The sequence below is a fragment of the Capra hircus genome, chromosome 15, assembly GCF_001704415.2.
Source record: "Capra hircus breed San Clemente chromosome 15, ASM170441v1, whole genome shotgun sequence".
Taxonomy (NCBI): Eukaryota; Metazoa; Chordata; class Mammalia; order Artiodactyla; family Bovidae; genus Capra; species Capra hircus.
The window spans coordinates 77,911,140-77,930,844 of NC_030822.1; the positions used below are offsets into that span (position 1 = coordinate 77,911,140).

Sequence of the window (19,705 nt, forward strand, 5' to 3'; positions counted from 1 at the left end):
ACTGCTTTACTGGCTGATCACAGCACTGATGTTCAAAGCTTTCAGACCATGTAATAGTCTTAGGTTCAGGTACACAGCATTGAAAGGAGAAAGAAAGCAAAGCTGATTTGAGAGAGCATAAAAAGTTAAAAGGAAAATGAAAAGCCTTTATCTGAGAAAGCAAACTGTCTCTGGGTTATCGTTTAACCTTTAAAGGGAAGGAACCACTGAATTAATTACAGTCGCTGTAGGACACTCACTAATAGGTACCTTCACAAAATGCTTTTCTATTTTCTGCTCTATGATTCACTGCTGCAAGCATACACACTGAAATAAAAATCCATGGAGGAGCAGCCAGTCACTTCTTATCACCTATGGGTGAAAATGGCATTCTTGACCCTTCTCCACCATCTGGAAAACCACATGAAGCCAGGGAAAGTTGATTTTTATTAAATGGTGAATGACTGAAGCAGTTGGTGGCTTTCATACCACTACACAGAATCAAAGATACTCAGTTTGCAAATTACCATATCACAAAAGATATTTACTACAATTACTCTCTTCGTTGCCAATAAAGCACTGAATGAATCATTGCCATGAAGTTATTACAGTCATAAAACAGTACTAGACAGAAATGCTACATGCTGAGTTGGGCTCTTGTTTATTGGAAATATTAAAGAAAGGTCGTTAAGGCCTTGTAATAGTTTTCAAATTAATGGCTGATGTAGGATCACAAATACATATTTTAGGACATGTGCACTGTATAAACTCGAATCATTAAGGGTTTGCTTAAGATTCACCCAACTTCTAAAGCAGGCAGCATTCAGTATAAACACTTTCTTAAGAAAAGAAAGCTTCATATTTTTCCTTACTTTATGATTTCTTTCATGCTTATAGACTATAAAAATGTACATACAGTTAAGATTTTTAAGGTCTTGTAGTCAACCTTTCTGAAACCTAAAGTGACTACAAGCAAAAATATTTTGAGATGAGAAAACATATTTTTTTCTACCTGGGTAATTGCACAACTTGAAAGTAATAGTTTCAAGGGAGATTGAGAGTTGTAAGGAAAGGAGTGATACCAAGTCCTGAGATACAGTCCTCAATAAGAAAGACACAAAATAACAGAGTTCAGCAATGCTTCTCTGACAAGCTAGGTATGAAGGTGACTAAAGGCTGGGCTTAGAATGTGGATCTATACAACCCTCATGAATTTTGAAAATGCAGTCTTGACATCTGCGAACATGTGCTTATAACCGAAATTTTCTTGTGAGCACTCTGGGGTGTATTCAGCCGCAGTTCTTCCTTTAGAGGACGTAACTAGGTAAATGATTTTGACAGCATTTTAGAGGATTAATGACTACATGTTCAGCCCAATTGCAGAAAACATGATGGAAGCTGAGCTGGGCACCAAGTTTCAGAGCACGGCATTAACACTGAGTATCATTCGTGTCACAAATGGGTCTTTGTCTAGTTGGGGAGTATCATGCCTGAAGGCAGCTTTGCTCAACTTTGGCAAGAAGGCCTAATATGAATCCAGATCTACAAGGAAAATGATGTATACACTTTGCTGTACTTAGAGGGTCCCGGCACCAGTAAGTCATCAAGGCTCTAAGGGAATCAGAAGGGAGCAAGCCTGACCACACTCTCAGGATATTCCACCCACATCTGCTGAGTGCTTTACAGCCTTCAGAGGCTTTCATTGTCCCAAGATCCCCAAGAGATAAGCAGCACAGGTGTTGTTAATGATGAGTGGATAACTGTTTTATACATAGTCTATACACATTAAATGTTCCAGATCATATCTTTTTTCTTTTGTATTCTCTTAGCATTTCAACCACCAACTTGTTATATTCCTAACACAATCTCAGCAAGATAAGATTTAGGGAGTGATGAACAGATATCATATAATTTCAGAACTGTCTGGGAACTCAAAATTGTAGGTTATCATAGGGAGTAAAAGAGGAAACCCGAGGCCCTGGGGAGTTCTTGGTGGCTGGTCCGAGGTGGCCTTTCATGTGAATCCACATATTCTCTCTTCAGTTGTGTGATTTGCTTTGTCTCTATTGTCTTGCCTCTTATAGGAACAGGAAAGGGCTGCAAGGGAATCTTCTCAAGGTCTCACTCAAAGAGGGAGAAAGAAGTAGGGAGACTCTACATAAGCTCTAGAAATGCTGTTTCCAGAAAAAGAATAAAGATTTTTGTGACTTTTGTTATAACCCTCAAATACGTTGCCTTTGCCATAGAGTAGAAACTTTTGGAAAAATATTGTTTTCCTGTCTTCTTGGTCTCGATTTGCGATTTTAGCTAAATTTTTTTCAATGACAGATGCTTAAAACAAGTAGAAATTAAAAGTACCATTCTTTTATCTCAAGTCTAAATCTCAATATTTTATTATCTCCAATCAATCTTTTTTTTCCTATATAAATATCTGCTTATATCTTCTACCTCTTATGTTTAATGGGCAACAAATTTTTAATACAAAATTCTTATATTTAACATAAAGTTAAAAAAGTCATTCACAGTAATTTTTTCCATTGTTCAAGTGACTGGAATGGTTAGATGCTGTAGATGCCAGAGACAGAGTTGTGTCTCAGCTTATGCTGTTCACTATGGGAGCCCCTGACCATGTGCAGCTATTTACATTCAAATTAGTGTAAATTAAATAAAACTTAAAACTTCAGTTTCTCATTTGCATTACACACATTTCAAGTGCTCTGTAACCACATGTTGGTAGTGACTACCAGATTGGATAGTACTGATATGGAACTCTCTCATCACTGCAGAAAGTTCTAACAGATAATGCAGTTTTGCCAGCATTGGGACAAAATCATGAGAGGTAGGACAGTGAACATTAACTTGTCTTTCTCTGTTGCCTCCTAAGCTTTTGGCTGTTGACTGAATGGACGTAGCCAGGAGCCCAAATGCTTAAAAAAAAATACAATAGTAAGTATTAATCTAAAAGGTCAATATATTTCTAGGGAACATCCCTGCATTATACATTAACAAGCAAAGATAAGAACTAAAATAATAGCATCCTCTAACTGTCTACAGAGTATGTTTTCTGGAATTTTCTCTTTTTAAAAATCCCCACCGAAAGTATTTTTTATATTCTATATATTCCAAAAGAAGAAATGGTTGCTAGGAAAGAGGGAAAATACTTTAGCAGGATACCTACAAACTTTTCAGAAGAGGGAATTGTACAGATGGAGCATTTTATTGCACAGTGCAAAATGCTCAGATCTCTACAAGGAGAAGTCATGTGACCTGGGGAAAGAGCAACGAAACTTCCTTTTATTTATAATTTCTAATTATTGATAATTTTATAATTATACATTTAATTTTTTGGATTTTATTCCCTAAATGTTGAGCCTTGAAATATCTGTGGAGAGTCATAGAGTCCTGCTTAGGTGGCAAGTTCTAGTCACCCCCTTAAGGGTGCTCATCTCTCATAAAAACTCATTTCCCATCTCATCAGTTACAACCAGGAGGTGGGGAGACCAGTTTCGCATTTTTCTGAGTTAAGACTACAGGCACAAAACTAACAGAAGAGAGGATAAGGATTCTTCCCTCACAAGACTGTGCCCAAGCAACCCCTATTTCTGGAGCTGGAATGAGTCTCCTGCTCTTTTCCAGGGGACTGGACAGAGTGACGCCTGGGACATACTTCAGGGGTATTTTAGGAGGCTGGGGAAAATGTGCCAGCCTCCTAAACGTGTGTGTTCCAGGTGTGCAGTAACTGATGGAGTGATTGATGCTCTTTTGTCCTTTTGTCCACAACTCAGCAGAGTGATTTGGCACAGAGCTCAGCAGACTCCGAGAAGTAAAAATATCATGACACGTTTCACAGAGATGCTTTAGATAGCAGTTTCAAAAAGATTCCACATTTTAGACCTACTCATGTGACTGAACAAAGAGATCAAGGGCTTTGCCTCCTAGATATTAATTGTGAATAGAAATGTATAGGTAACAGCCTCTGTGCAGAGAGACAATAGACCTAAGAAAAAGACCATTTAGATTCTTTCAGCGTTAACTGTCTGGGAGGTGAGGGCCCTTTTGGGTGTGTGTTTAACTCTGTGTTTCCACAATTAGCAATTAAAAAAAAAATCAAACTACAACTTCTCTCTGAGAGGAGAGTCAAGATGAAAATAAAGCATCAAAGACCCGAATTTACATGTTTTCCTCACAGTAAAGACTGGGTAAAGATCTTGTCACTTCTTGGCTTATTTTAACGCAAACCAAATGATTGCATTCTGCGTTTGTTCTCAGTGTATGACTCAACATTACAAAATTCAGGTTCTTAGACACAAAGGACAAAGTCCAATCTAGAGTTCATCAGGTCATACAAAAATAAAACACAATGAACACAGACAACAGCATTCTCTGGATATGAGAACAGATTTTTTTTTTCCTTTGAAAAATGTGAGGTGGAGTAAGAAATTCTTGTTACTAAGAAAACATGCTCTATGTAGGTCTCAAATCGCGTCTGCATCTATTTGAGGTAAGCAGGGTTATCGCGGCCTCCAAGCTCCTACTTTTCCCACGTTGAAAATATCACTTATGACGAATCCCTTTTCATTTAGCTCAGTAATTACCTCTTCACTGATTATTGTTTTATTGTTTTCAGGGTAACAAAGCGGTTGTGTAAAGTGGGAGATCTTATTTAGGGAGCCCCATCTATTCTTTTGTTTTGATGGATACTGATGAAAAGCCGCTCAAATAATAATTCCTAGTAATAGTGTTTGGCTCATATTTTATATTTTAAACATATTGCAATATGGTATTTTACCTCTTACAAAATGCACTTCATATGCACTGTATTGATTCCCCAGAGCCACCCCGTATGGGTTATCATATAATTTCTTAAGTCCTATTTCACATACATGAAAACTGGCTCTCTAAACTTTAGTGACTTGCCCAACCATGAAGTGATAGAGTTGCTGTCAATGTCAAGAGCAGCTCTAACTCCCTTTAAGTCCACTCTTTCTTTACTCTTCAATAATGTGCTAAATATTTAAAATGAGAGCGCTCAGTGTTACCGTTGCTAAGTATATAGACTTTAGAAACAGTGGATCAGTTAAGGTCCCATCTCTCTGAGTTACTGACCAAGTCATACTGGTCAATCCACTGCTCTCTTAGGCTTCAGTTTATTCATCTATAGAAAGGGAATACAAAGAGTACTCCCCTGACAACATGTGGAGAAACTGCCAAGTGAGCTAATGATTGCTTACAATAATGTCTGCTACACTGTAAAGGCTTGCGTGTATTTCCTGTTATTATCATTAAAAGTTGCTGCTCTCCTTAAATTTTCATTTCTCTTACATCTCTATGTTTACTTTTGTTTACTTTTGCATAATTTCAGAGCTGATTCCCCAGAGCACTCAGTTATATTTAGGAAAAATTAGTACTTCTGAAAGAATAATATTCCCATATTTAGAGATTGAAAAATTCTCTGACAAAGTATCTTTTCTGACAGTTTATACTTTGCTATTTTTACCCTGATTCATTTTTCAATGAGTTGACTGAATTGAAGATTAGCTCTTAGTATTCTCTTAAAGTAACCTAGATTTGCAGTCATATGCTGTTAATGAATCCCATTATATTTCTGTAAGTAAGCTCTCAAATTATTACATCATGCATTTGATTGTGTATACTAACAAGACTGTTGTCAACCCGCATGTATATTATGAATAAGGGTTAGAAAAAGGAATCCTTACTTCAGGATGGACCTACACCCTCCCCAGGGACCTGCCTTTGCAAGTTAAGCTTAAGTACAGTTTTGCAGTTATCTCCCTGGGAGGTGGCCCTGTGCAGTGAAAAACCTGCACAAACTGCAGTGGCCCAGTTTCCCAGCACCCTAGAAATTACAGGACTTTTGTAGCTGCTAAAGGACCAAGTGCAGCACTGCAACAAAAAAATTCTGAAAACGGCATACCTCGTGATACTTTTTCACAGTTTTCCCTGAATTGCACGCACAGGACTTCCAGTTGACAGTTCCACAGCCACAGTTTCCTCCGCAGCGCTGCACAAGGAGGCAGCGTGGAAAGAAGACCACATTGGTAAGCTTCAGCTCTTCTCTCAAGTTGACGGAGTAATTCCTGGGAGTGCAACTGTAACGCTTGACATCATCGTTGAGCCTGTCCAGGTCAACTGTAAGAAACACATGCATTGGGTAACCAAGTGTATGACTGTGGCATAAACACTCAGCATGCATTTTGGGAGCAGGGTGGGGAGATTCTGCGAGGACAGCCTTAACCCAGGATAGACCCTATTCATGGGACCTCAACTATTACCCCAAACACCAAAGATGAGTGTGAGTGTCACATGCTCAGTCATGTCCGACTCTTTGCGACCCTGTTGACTGTAACCCACCAGGCTCCTCTGTCCATGGGATTTTCCAGGCAAGAATACTGGAGTGGGTTGCCATTTCCTTTTCTAATACCAAAGGTGGAAAATCTAATTTCTCTTTTGATCCTATCTTCCCCTTCAAAAAGGAAAGAAATCAACAACAGCAAAGAGAAAACAAAAAAACCTTCAAAAACTTAGCTAAATCTTGGTTCAATTTTTCTTGCACCCTTCTAATGAAAAAAAATAAGTTCCAATGAAAGAAAATGAAACATTCAGCGACTTAAAATAATTGTCTTTACCTTAAAAAACATATGTGTGTGTGTGTGTGCACATGCATGCAAATGTATATATATATCTTCTTGACTTTAAACAACTCCTGACTCTAAGCCATTACTTAATATAATTTGAATTATATCAGGGATACGTTAGGGAGAATTATTCTGATTTATTGATCTGACAGTGAAATTCTACAAGTAAATGTGATGAATAAAAAGTTTTAGCTTCACTGTAACTCCAAGGTTAAGCAAAATGTCAAAGGACAAGGAATTTGGAGGTTGTGAATATGATGCACATTTGTGCATTGCATCCTAGATGGCAGTATAGCATAGTGGTTAAGTGCTTGGGCTCTGCAGTTAATCTACAACAGCATTTAAATCATAGCTATGTCTCCTTTTAGTTGGTAAGTTACTTGACTCCTCTATATCCTGTTTCTTCATCTATACAATGTAAGTACTGTAACTTTACTATTTCAGCAATATTTGAAGTATTGAATGCAGTGTGCCTGGTATTCAGTCTGGTTATTATCATTTATCTTGATTGAGTTTCTCCAGTTTTCCCCTCTAAAGTCAAATGGTCAATAATTAAAAAAGAATTTTTTTTTCAGATCTGTCTCTTCTATGTCTCTTTTGGCCATTATTCTATATAAATAATTATCTGGGGGATTGTCTATCAGGACTTCTTTGAATTAAGAGCATTACACCAGATTTTCAGAATTTAGTTACTAATATTTTATTTGAGTTAAATTTGTATCATTGTACTATATAAATTATAGTTTAACTTGTGGTCTCGAAATCCATCTAATCATCCATCTATTTGGCATTCAAATCCTCTGGCAGGTGAGCACGTACATGACTATCTTCTCACAAGAATGCAGTTAGAGGAAAATCCTCTGTCCTTTCCTGGGTTCCATCCCATTTCTGAATGCACTTCCCTTGTGACCAGTCAGGCGACTGCAGGAGGAATCCCACAGATGCCAGGCAATTGTCATCAGATTTACTCTGATTTTAGCCCCATTAAATGTCTTAGTCCTAAACCAAAACTGCTTGAGGAGTATTAAGGAGTACTCTTTTGGGATAGAGGTCAAAGGCTAAGGATGCTGTCAGTAGAATGTATCTGAATGAGACAGAAATGAAAGAAGGCACAAATGGATAAAGATTCCACTTAACCCCATGAAGTCAGCTAAAATGCTGGCCATATGGTCGATGACCCCCTTGAATAAGGAATTAAATGGCAAGTGGACTCATGCTCTGCCCTGCGTGCCTTTGATTCTCAAGGGCATGGGTTTTACCCCAACTCTTAGATGCTGAGCCCAGGACACTGTGGGAGCTGCATAAATGCTAAATAATTATTGTGCATAATTGATGGCTGTTTTTTTCTTCCTTTGCAAAGACATATCATAAGTTTAGCTATAATCAATCCAGTTTTAAATTAAATGAACTCTGTCTTGGGAAAGGAACCATTTCATTGCTGCTAAAACCCTGAAAAATAACTGCAAGCAAAGCAGAGAGGATTACATAAATGGATTTAGAAGTGCTGCAATCATCCATTACAAGTGTCACCTTGAGATAAATACTGATGCTGGCTGTGCATTACTGGGCTACAGACAGGGCTAATGCAGAGGGCCAAAGCTGCTGATTGTGATGCTGGGAATATATTTTGTCCACCATCTAGGAGCAAGAGGCTCTATTTGCAGGAAGGGATTGTAACGTGTGAGGTTTCCCAGGTGGCTCAGTGGTAAAGAATCTGCCTGCCAATGCAAGAAGACATTGAGGGACTCAGGTTTAACTCCTGGGTTGGGAAGGTAACCTGGAGGAGGACCTGGAAATCCACTCCAGTATTCTTGCCTGGAGAATCCCACGGATAGAGGAGCCTGGCGGGCTACAGTCCATAGGGTTGCAAAGAGTTGGATATGACTGAGCCACTGAACACAGTGTGTTCAGTAAAGTGTGGTAGGCCAAGAGGGATGGGAAGGAAGCGACAGACTGAGCACAGGTGGGTTCAGCCAGTCCTCTGCCAGGCATGTGACACACAGGGCTACTCATTGCTGCTCCCTAACCTTTTGAGATGTGTGTTACTTACTCAAAGTGAATACGAAGTAGGAAAACTGGGCTTGAAGTCATCCTTCCTCTTGCTGCCCAGTCTCTGCCACACCAGGCAGAATGGGGGGCTGGCAGGCAACCTGGGGTTGAAGGGACAAGACTGATCTCCCTGGCATGATATTAAGCTGTCCTGTACGGCAGTGTACTACGACTGGGGTGGTGAATGGCTCCTCCTTTATGTCCAGAGTATGTCCAAGCCAAACCATAGCGTGCTTCCCAGTGGGAACTCAGCTGATTGCCTAGAGGGCCCTCCACAAATCAGGATAGGCATGCATGCCTTACTTGACTTGGAACAAAACTCTTCACGTTGTATGTCTGTTTTACTGACTCACACTGGTTACTTCCGTTTCCTACTGGCCATGAAGAGATTTACGATGCTGTCAGTTATTTATGTGGCCCTGTGTGACTGCTGTGGAATCCAGCTGCCCTGCTTATCGGGGGATTGAAACCACGAAGGCACTCAATTTAGAACTTGAACTAAAAACATTCCTCAGAGTGGATGCAAATAACTTTAAAGCTCCATTGCAGACTTTCTGCAGGGGATATTGACTTTCAAGTCAAAGAAGACTGATTAGGCAGTGCAGCAGAGCGGGGAGCCAGACAGGGGACTGAGTGGCAATTAAGGCTCCTGGAGCCCTGGTCTGAGGGGGGGCTCTGGTGTGAGCTCCTGTGGGGGGCGGGGTGCAGGCCACGTGGTATAAACCTGGGGAGAAGAGCGACCCTTCCCATTCCCGATTCAGCCTCCACAGTGGAATCTTACTGAGAGCGAGGATGTACCAAATTTAATTCAAAGGCCCATTAATTTCATCTAATTGCCCTTATTTCACTCAGCTGTACATAATGTCATCATCCCTCTTTCGCTGTCCTTTTGAATTTGAGTCCTGCTTTCTCATGGAAATTTGACGTCATTTCCATTTTTGTGTTCTGCACCGACAATCTGCTGCAAAGGCTGACAGGGCTGCGGTGTTGTCAAAGCCTTCCTCTGGACTCAGGAATCCAGTGTGGGCCATTGCACCCAGTCACGGGAAGCACCATTTTCCCTCAGTGCTGGCCTCGGAGTGCAGCCTAGTCACAGAGGCCCCTGGGCTGTGGGATGAGCTCTGCGATCTGAGCCCTGGGGCGGGGATGTGTAAAGCAACGGGACCTTGTTGAATGCACACCCTCATCAGTTTCTAGTCTACGAAGGCTCAGATTTGGGAGGAAGGAGAGTCAGCCTGGTCTTTCTGATACTGGCCATCCCAAGTATCAGGTAATATAGAAGTTCTTCATGAATACGATTGCCTGAAATCCCCATCAATGCTACGAATCACATACTATTGTTACCCTTACATTTACACTTGAGACAATAGAGCCTCTGAGAGGAAAGGGAAAAAACTTGTCTACAACCACACACCCAGTCAGTAGAAGAGCTAGAGTCTGAATCTAACCTTTTCATCACTCTTGCACTTTGAAGCTCCAGTCTGAAGATTTGAAGAAGGGTACAGCGAGCAGGTGCTATGAGCCCTGCTGGAGCTTTCCTACTAGAGGTCTACTTCCTGTCAATGACCTGGCTTCCTAGGTGCGTTGCCAGGCACTGACCTTTCACTTATAAGATGTTGTCAATTATGTATGTATCCAAGCATGTACACCTGTGCGCAAATATTCATCTATCAGATTCTACCAAAAGAGTACACACTGATCATAGTCATGCTAATAAAGCAGGCAACTGCACAGAATAGTGTTTTCCTTTGGTATTGAAAAATACCACCTGATGAGACCAGGTGACTCACTGGAAAAGACCCTGATGGTGGGAAGATTGAAGCCAGAAGGAGAAGAGGGAGATTGAGGATGAGATGGTTAGATGGCATCACCGACTCGATGGACATGAGTTTGAGCAAGCTCAGGGAGTTGGTGATGGACAGGGAAGCCTGGCATGCTGCAGTCCATGGGGTCACAAAGAGTCGGGCACAACTGGAGTGATTGAACTTCCTTGAGTCAGTCTCTTCTGGGTTCCAAGTTCATTATGCTATTTCCTCACCAATCCATCAGTCTTTATCCTGTCATGTGTGTCACCAGTCTTGAATATTCTTGCTATTCTCCAGTTAAACTTCTACATATTCTTGGAGTTAGCCAGTAATCATTTTGTATGCATGCATGCTAAGTCAGTTCAGTTGTGACCAACTCTTTGCAACCCTATGGACTGTAGCCCGCCAGGCTCCTCTGTCCATGGGATTCTCCAGGCAAGAATATTGGAGGGGGTTGTCATGCTCTTCTGCAAGTAATCACTTTAGTATAATCCAGTTAAGGCCTTTGCAGTGCTGAAATCTTTTAAGGATTCTCCTAGCAGGCAGCCTCTGTTCATGCAGATTCAGCACATGGCACTGGTGCTCAAAGAGCAAGTGCCTGAAGGAGGGCCATGCTTTTCTAACTTCAAGCTTTTGTCAATCTAATTTACCTTCTCGGGCATCTCAGGCCACTGTGTCGCTGTAATCTTCTAAGTCAAGAGGCACACTCACCCTACATCTTCTCTAGCCCCTTCACTAAATACTCACCTCACATTCTCCACCTTCTATTGTAGCACTTACTTTGTAGAACTTGCTTTATCCTTTTCTTTTTTAAATTAATACATTTTAATTGGAGACTAATTACTTTACAATATTGGGATGGGTTTTGTCACACATGGACATGAATCAGCCACAGGTGCACATGTGTCCCCCATCCTGAACCCCCTTCCACCTCCCTCCCCACCCCATCCCTCTGGGGTGTCCCAGAGGACTGCTTTGAGTGCCCTTCCTCGTGCATCAAACTTGTACTGGTCATCTATTTTACATATGGTAATACACGTTTCGGTGTTATTCTCTCAAATCATCCCACCCTCGCCTTCACCCACATAGTCCAAAAGTCTGTTCTTTACATCTGTGTCTCTTTTGCTGCCTTGCATAGAGGATCATTTTTACTGTCTTTCTAAATTTCATATATATGTGTTAATATACAGTATTTGTGTTTCTCTTTTTGACTTACTTCACTCTGTATAATAGGCTCCAGTTTCATCTGCCTCATTAAAACTGACTCAAATGCGTTCCTTTTTATAGCTGAGTAATATTCTATTGTGTATATGCACCACAACTTCCCTATATGTTCACTGTAGCACTGTTTACAATAGCTAGGGCATGGAAGCAATCTAGATGTCCAGTGTCAGATGAATGGATATCCTTATCTTTATGTAGGTGTTTCTCATCCACTAAACCATAAGGCTCTTGGAATCAGAGTTAATCATCTTTTAATCTTCCCTCTCATAGTGCTTTACCACTAGTGGAAGAAGTATATGTAGGTCAATCAAGTGTATCACTCCTAAAACCATTTCGTTTCAACAATTAGAAGCTGCATAGTGCTGAGAAAAATACATTTTTTGGTAGTCTCAGAATATGTGCCATTTCAGGATATTTGAAATAATTAATTAAAAAACAAAAACAAAAAAACAGGCATCACTATGGCTTACCGAGGCAAACATTTCTGATTTTTTTTTAAAACATCTATCTTTTGTGGGATACCAAGCAACTTAAAACCAAAATTAGAAAATGTTTAGGCCATTTATAGACCTACTAATCAATCCAAGTTTTCTTTATAAGGCATAGGTACTCCGTAATGACTAAATGAATCAAATTACTGATTGTTGTTGCATTAGAATTGAAAAGCTAGGATTCTAGAACCAGCTCGATGACAGAGGAACTGTGATGCATAAAGATTGGCACCAAGACCCATGGGCTCTAGAAGCTTTTCCACATCTTTTACATGGGGTGAAGGATGGCATCCAGGAGGCTGGCTCTCTGATATACATCTCAAGGTGCTCAGGAATATGTCTTTTGCCAAATGGGTGATAGTCCCACAGCCTGCTACATAAAGTGCTATAAACTTGACTTTGATATTACAAGACAAGATTTATAGTGCTTTAGGTAGGGGTGGGAGGTAACGGGAGTGTATGAATAATTGTAGTATTTTTATATCAAGAAACTAGGGCCTCTCAGTCTTCTTTAAGGTTCATAAATTTCCCAGGAGGCATCTATTCATCTTCATGAGCATTACAACCTCACTGTGATTTTCAGATTCCCACTTCTATAAATTAGCACTTAATTGTGAAGACTGTTTCCACATTTCAACCCAGTTTTCAAGTGCAAATGAGTCTGGAAAGAACAATTATTTTATAACTTTTAATGAGGGAATATCAGGGTATTTTAAACTTAAAATCATGAATCTCATGACTCCATTTCCTGGTTTAACTTCTCAAGAATGGAAACATTCACCACTTGCATTTATAGAAATTAACCTAAATCGTAGTAAAATATTCCCAGTGAGACAATTCCTAATTGTCAGGGTTTAAAACATTGTTAAGCAGTGAGTGAATGGAAATTTACTGAGCAGCTACTATGTGCCGGGTACTATGTGAGATGCTTTTACAAAGTTAAGTGTCGTGGAATTCTCATAACAAACCTTCATCTTAGAGACTACTTTTCCCATCTAATGGATATGGAAACTGAGATGCAGAGGAGTTGAGTGACTTGCCTACAGCCACTGGGCAATTTGACATTTGACAAATATAGGCTAGAAAATGAATGGGTGAATACATGGATATCTACAAGGTATTGGATTAGAAATGAAAGCAACTGACACTGTCATAATGCAATTCTCTGAACTCTAGAGGGGGTGTAAAAATATATCTATAAAATGGGAAAGAAGAACAAGGTTAGGAGATGAATAAGAATCAAGGAGTCCTTTAATTGTTTGTCTTTCTCTCATTTACTAGACTATGAGTCTCTGAGTTTTAAGCACCACTGGGTCCCTGTCAGCATTGACCTCACAGTCAACACACCCAGGTTCATGTCATGGCTCTCTATTTTATAACTGTTAGTAAACCTTTCTGCATTTCTTTCTTTTATTAGATAAAATGGGAATAACAGTACTCTCCTGCCAAGAAACTCATTAAGCTTGAACAAGTTAAAAGTGTCTGAAGTGTGGTCCAAACCCTCAGCTCCCAGTAGGTATGCTTCACATTAATGTCGAAATGAGTAAAATCAATGAAATAAAGTTAAGAACAGAATCACCTAAAACCAGAAGTAGTCAAGATTGTCCAATTGGTAATCGCTAAGGAAAGGAAGATCATGCTCACTTTGATCACAATGTCAGAAAGCAATGATGATGTGTGTTTGGTTTAACTCAATGAGACATAGCACCAAAGCACAGTCCCTTGCAAGTAAAGACACTTAGCAAGCCAGATCTCCCAGCACCAGCAGTTTCGGCATGAGCATGAGTTCTAGGAAGGGTGTGCTGTCTCCTTAAGTCCATCAGTGCACTGAGCACAGGATGCTGCTGGGTTCCTCAATGCCACACAGGTAAAAACTGGTATAGGAACCACAAGGCAAACCCACTCAGAGTCACAAGAGTGACCGTTGTGGAAAAGGCACATTTGTCCACCAAGACGTTAAAAGTTACTTATGGTTTTCTACTGTGAAATGGATTTTCCAATCAATTTGCACTTAAGTCATATGCCTAGACCTGAGGAATGTTTGATAATGAAAGTGGGCTTAGGATATTCACAAAGATAGACACCATTATCAGAGAAAAGCAGAGGCTGTGCTGGCACTATGAGAATAAACGAGCCAAAAAAGTCCTTGATCGTGTGCTGAGATTTTCTTCAAACTTGTATGTGTGTGCCCTCATAGATGTATGCAGCACTATATATGACAATATGGTTTTTATTAATGGTTGTAGGCAAACCGAGTGAGTGGGGCATCTAGATACTTTCAAATCATATGGGTTATAAACAGTGGCTAAAGCCTAAAAAGTAAGCTTTAAAGAGAAAATGTCTAAAAAGCAAAATGGGGCCAGAAATTTCTTAATAAATAGTATATTGGAAAAGTTGAGTAGTTGGAATTTATTTTGTAAAATTTTAATGAGTGTACTGATTATACAGATACTTAAATATGACAATATTTGGATAGTCCATAGGAGGCTCTCCAGACTTTTAAAACCATACAGGGAAGAGAACAGGGTCCACAGAAATGTCTGGGTTCTATGCAAAGTTTTGTATTCAAATAATAATAGTAGCCATCATTTATTGAGGGGCTACTAGGAGTTGGATACGCTGCTTTTACTAAGCCTAATACAACTTTGCAACCCTTTGTAATTAGCTATTTTGTAATTAGCTATTTTACTAAATGCTGAGGTCTGCACATAACTTCTCCAAGGCTACTAATCAGGAACTGATTTAGAATTTTATTATAAGTTTACTTGACCCCAAAGAGTTTTGTATTCAGATAATAATAGTAGCCATCATTTATTGAGGGGCTACTAGGAGTTGGATACGCTGCTATTACTAAGCCTAATACAACTTTGCAAAAGGGCTGCTGAGGTCTGCATATAACTTCTCCAAGGCTACTATCAGGAACTCATTTAGAATCTTATTGTAAGTTCACTTGACTCCAAAGTCTGTCCTCTTCCCACTATCACATTCTTTCTTTTTGCTCTATCAAATTTATGGTAAGCAATTTTAATATTGATAAAAAGAAGCTTTTACTTGGTACATACCACATTGTTCAGGAAAATCAAAGAAGTTAGCCCTTACTGAACATAAGAAATTAGAAAAATCCATTTGATTTAATGTCTCTTGTACCCCTGTTTAATTTACCTATAGATAGTTGCAAGCAGATGACATCTCAAGACTGCCATACCCAATTCACCCGTAGAGTCAAGGACTTTTCTGCAAATTCTTACTCAGATATCAAACAGGCAAGAGAAAGTTGTAAGCATTTGATTTACATTGACTAGCTCATTTAAAAAACATATTCATATCTTAATACACTGAAATTATTTCCTACATTCTAAATCATTTTTGGAAGAGCAAGCTACCTCTTTCTAGTTAGTATGCAAGGGCATGACAAAAAACAACACTAAGTGACTAATTTAAAAATAAAAGATATTTGCATCTAAAAGAATTCAGAGCCAGTTCTAACATTTTATATGAGACATATCTATTTAATTTAATCCTCAGCTTCTTATTCCAGTTATTTACCAATAAATTGTTTTAATATTAAAGAGTGTTTTAGATCTTATAGAAAAATAACATCATGTAAGAAATCACAGAATTGATATAAGATCCTGCGGAATGGGTTGGTAGCTGTCCCAGAGTTACAACATCTAACCATTTAGAGTCTGTGAAAATCATATATTTCAAACTCTGTCATCTGGAATCAATTTAATATTAGTATGCTTGATTCACTCAATATTAATTTACTGATTTTTAAAGAGGAGTGCAGGTCAAATTCAGCTCATGTATCAATAAATGGCAAATCTTTGGGGAAAATGTATTTTTGTCAAGCATTATTGTTGTTCAGAACTACTAAGTTGGAATGCCTCAACAATTATATCCATATTTTAATCACAACACAAGCTATGAAAACAGGTTTCCCTCTTATTATTGGGTTTTCTATGGCAAAAGTAAAAGAGAAATTTGTTCAGTTGTATCCGACTCTTTGTGACCTCATGGACTACACAGTCCATGGAATTCTCCAGGCCAAAATACTGGAGTGGGTAGCCTTTCCCTCCTCCAGGGGATCTTCCCAACATAGGGATTGAACCCAGGTCTCCCACATTGCAGGCGGATTCTTTACCAGCTCAGCCACACAAACACACCATCATTCAGGAAAGTCGTGCTCTCCCGGAATAAGTAAAAACAAACAAACAAAAAAAATGGATCTCACGTTGTTAATTCCCATAAGTCACTTCTCAATGCCCAGTCTAGAAGAGTTTAAGACCAACAGCTTTTCCATGTTGAGATGTCAGATTTTGTGCTATGTACTTGACTAAATACACACTGCCCATAAATTCAAAGGACTTTTTTTTTTTCAAGGAATCATAGTATAATTTCTATTAACTTCAGTGGTCATGCTTCCTTGACTTCCCTGGTGGCTCAGTGGTAAAGAATCCACCTGCCAATGTAGGAGATATGGGTTGATCCCTGGATTGGGAAGGTCTCCTGGAGAAGAAAATGGCAGCTCACTCCGGTATTCTTGACTGGGAAATCCCATGGACAAAGGAGCCTGGCTGGCTCTAGTCCATGGGGTCAAAAGGAGTTGAACATGACTTCATAACCGAACACAGGTATAGCGGCCATGCAAGGATTCAGAGAGCAATTGCATGGTTTGTAGAACATCCATATAATTTTTTACCTAATTATGTGCAAATTTGCTATGTTATTAGCATGTTCATCAGAAGAAATAAATGCAACTTGAATTTCAAATGACTTATTTTAAAACTTTGAGCAGCTTTAAGGTTGAAATTATTGGCAAAATTGGGTTTTGGAACTGCAGTTATTTACAGATTTCAATTATCCATGCTACCCTTTTCTCCATTACCCTCTAGGAAACTGAAAGTTGGATATATTAACTTGTCCTAATATCATCAGTCCAGAAGCTTTTACAGACAAGTTTTTTCTTATCTATTACTTGTGAATTTGAAAAAAAGTGGACCTTATGCACTGAAATTCTGGCTTCAGTACTTGGCAATGTTATGTCTCCTTTCCCTCCCTCTTCTCTCTAAACTTTTAATATCCTCATACTTCCCATTTTCAAGTCTCTTCTTAAGGAGAAGTAAAACCTCACTGTCACCTAATCTCCCTTCAAATAACAGGAGAAGCAAAGCATAAATTTTAATTTAAATATATTAACTCTTTCCTAGTTTACAAGTTCCTCACCTAGTGTATTTGTATTTTATTTTAGTGTTTATAAAATTTTGTGATCTATATATTCACATTCAATTTTAGAATCTTGTTCTTTGATATCATGAAAAATTTAGATTTGATATCATGAAAAATTCCACTTTTGATCAGTCTGGGGAAATCAGAAAAAAGGATGCTCAATGGATATTCACAAATGACAAGTTTGTTTCTATACAGCATCATTAAGAGATTATTATAGAGGCTTCCCAGGTGGCTCAGTGGTAAAGAATCAGCCTGCCAACACAGCAGATGCAGGTTCAATCCCTGGGTCAGGAAGAGCCCGTGGAGAAAGGAATGGCAACCCACTCCAGTATGCTTGCCTGGGAAATCCCATGGACAGAGGAGCCAGGCAGGCTAAAAGGCTAAAGTTCAGGGGGTCACAAAGAGTCAGACATGACTCAGGGATTAAACAACAGCAACAAATACTGGTAGTAGAAAATGTTTTAGAAATCCTATGGAGTTCATATTTTATTTGACATCTAATGGACCTCCATCATCTATAACTATTTTTAGGTTTTCACTCTTTTATTCACTATCCCATTTCTTATACATCAGGATAAAAACCCATGGATTTATATTTTTAAGTTGCAAAAGCTGACAATGACAGCTGAAATATTAAATGCGACTTCCTTTGCTTCTGTGATACATGCAGGTGGTTCAGCATCAGGGAATGATAATTAAATCAGGACAGTTACACAAGTGTAGACAACGGTGACTTGCTAGTGTTCAATGAAAGGGTACAGATCTGCCTTAGAGCCATTTTAAATAAGAGATTGCGAAATGGAATCTAAGCCAATAGGGGAGATAAATGTTTACTCTATCAGAAATCAGCAGAATGTTCTCTTGAATACTCTAGCAAGGTTATTTCAGTAACCAAAGGCATTCTTAATAAAGGCACAAGCCTAACTCTATGGAGTGGGTTTCTATAAACTTTAGAAATATACTAAATTATTAATATCTCCAATTTCACAGAGACCAATTGAGCAGCTAAAATGTGTCAGTTGTTACAGCTGTTCAGTCATTAAGTCATGTCTGACTCTTTGCAAGTCCATGGTCTGTAGCACATCAGCTTCCCTGTCCTTCACAACTATCTCCCAGAGCTTGCTCAAACTCATATCCATTGATCAGTGATGCCATCCAACCATCTTGTCCTCTGTCACCCCCTTCTTCTCCTGCTCTCAGTCTTTCCCAGCATCAGGGTCTTTTCCAATGTGTCAGAGATAATATCAATTTACTGAAGATAGAGGATGAACAATCCTTCAACACTGAGTGCCTCTGAGGATCCCTCTCAATCTCCTGAAAATGAAAGTCTCTCAGTTGTGTCTGACTCTTTGTGACCCCATGGACTATAGCTCATGGAATTCTCTAGGCCAGAGGGGATCTACTCAATCTCCTAGGAGCCATAAAATAATATCAATGCCCTAGACTCGCCCTCAGAGTTTCTGAGTCCGTGTGACTGGGACAGCACTAGGCACCTATATTTTGTTAAAGCTCCCCAGGTGACTTAACATTCAGCCGCAGTTGAAACACTTAGGTCCTAGGACCTCACATTGCTCAGTCATATCTAACTCTTTGGACTGTAGTCTGCCAGGCTCCTCTGTCCATGGAATTCTCCAGGCAAGAATACTGGAGTAAGTTACCATTTGCTTCTCCAGGGAATCATCCCAACTGAGGGATCAAAACAGGTCTACAATGCAGGCAGATTTTTTTTTTTTTTTTTTCCATTTGAGTCACCAGGGAAACCCCTTAGAGAAAATACAGAGATACAACAGCAATGCAGTAGTAGGACAAATAAGTGCTGTAGCATCTCAAGTACTCCAGACTTGAGAAGTATGGAGTGGTGGGCTTCACAGAGAGAAAACAAGGGGCAATAAAGGCTCCATCAAGGAAGTGAAGCAGTCGTTTCAGAAATCTCAGTAACTACAACTGGCTAACATCTCTTGAGCAAGTACTATGTATCAGGTGGTTTGGACAGAACCTCTAACAATTCCTGAAAGTAGGTATTATCATACTTGCCAATGAGGAAACTGAGGATCAGGAACAATCAATGATTAGCTGAAATAATCACCAAACTTGTAAGTGGCAGGGTTAGGATTTGAACCAAGATGCCTCTAACTCAACATAATATCTGGGGGAAAATCAGTAATGAATTTAGGTGATTTTTAAATTTTAGTATTTCATAAAAATAGGTGTCAAGTAGGGCTAACCCTCAAATAGCTGTCATGGTTAAGATACTTGAAGACATAGTCAT

The 19,705-nt window shown here is 39.3% G+C and overlaps 1 protein-coding gene across 5 annotated transcripts in view; it reads right to left on the minus strand.

Moving 5' to 3' along the window:
* PDGFD (platelet derived growth factor D) overlaps positions 1 to 19,705 on the minus strand; it is a 281,305-nt gene that overhangs the window by 6,119 nt on the left and 255,481 nt on the right. For all 5 annotated transcript variants that reach the window (XM_018059901.1, XM_005689356.3, XM_005689355.3 and 2 more), the window contains one exon: positions 5,915 to 6,129. In XM_018059901.1, coding sequence (XP_017915390.1) covers positions 5,915 to 6,129 — 215 coding nt within the window. The remainder of the gene's footprint in view (positions 1 to 5,914; positions 6,130 to 19,705) is intronic.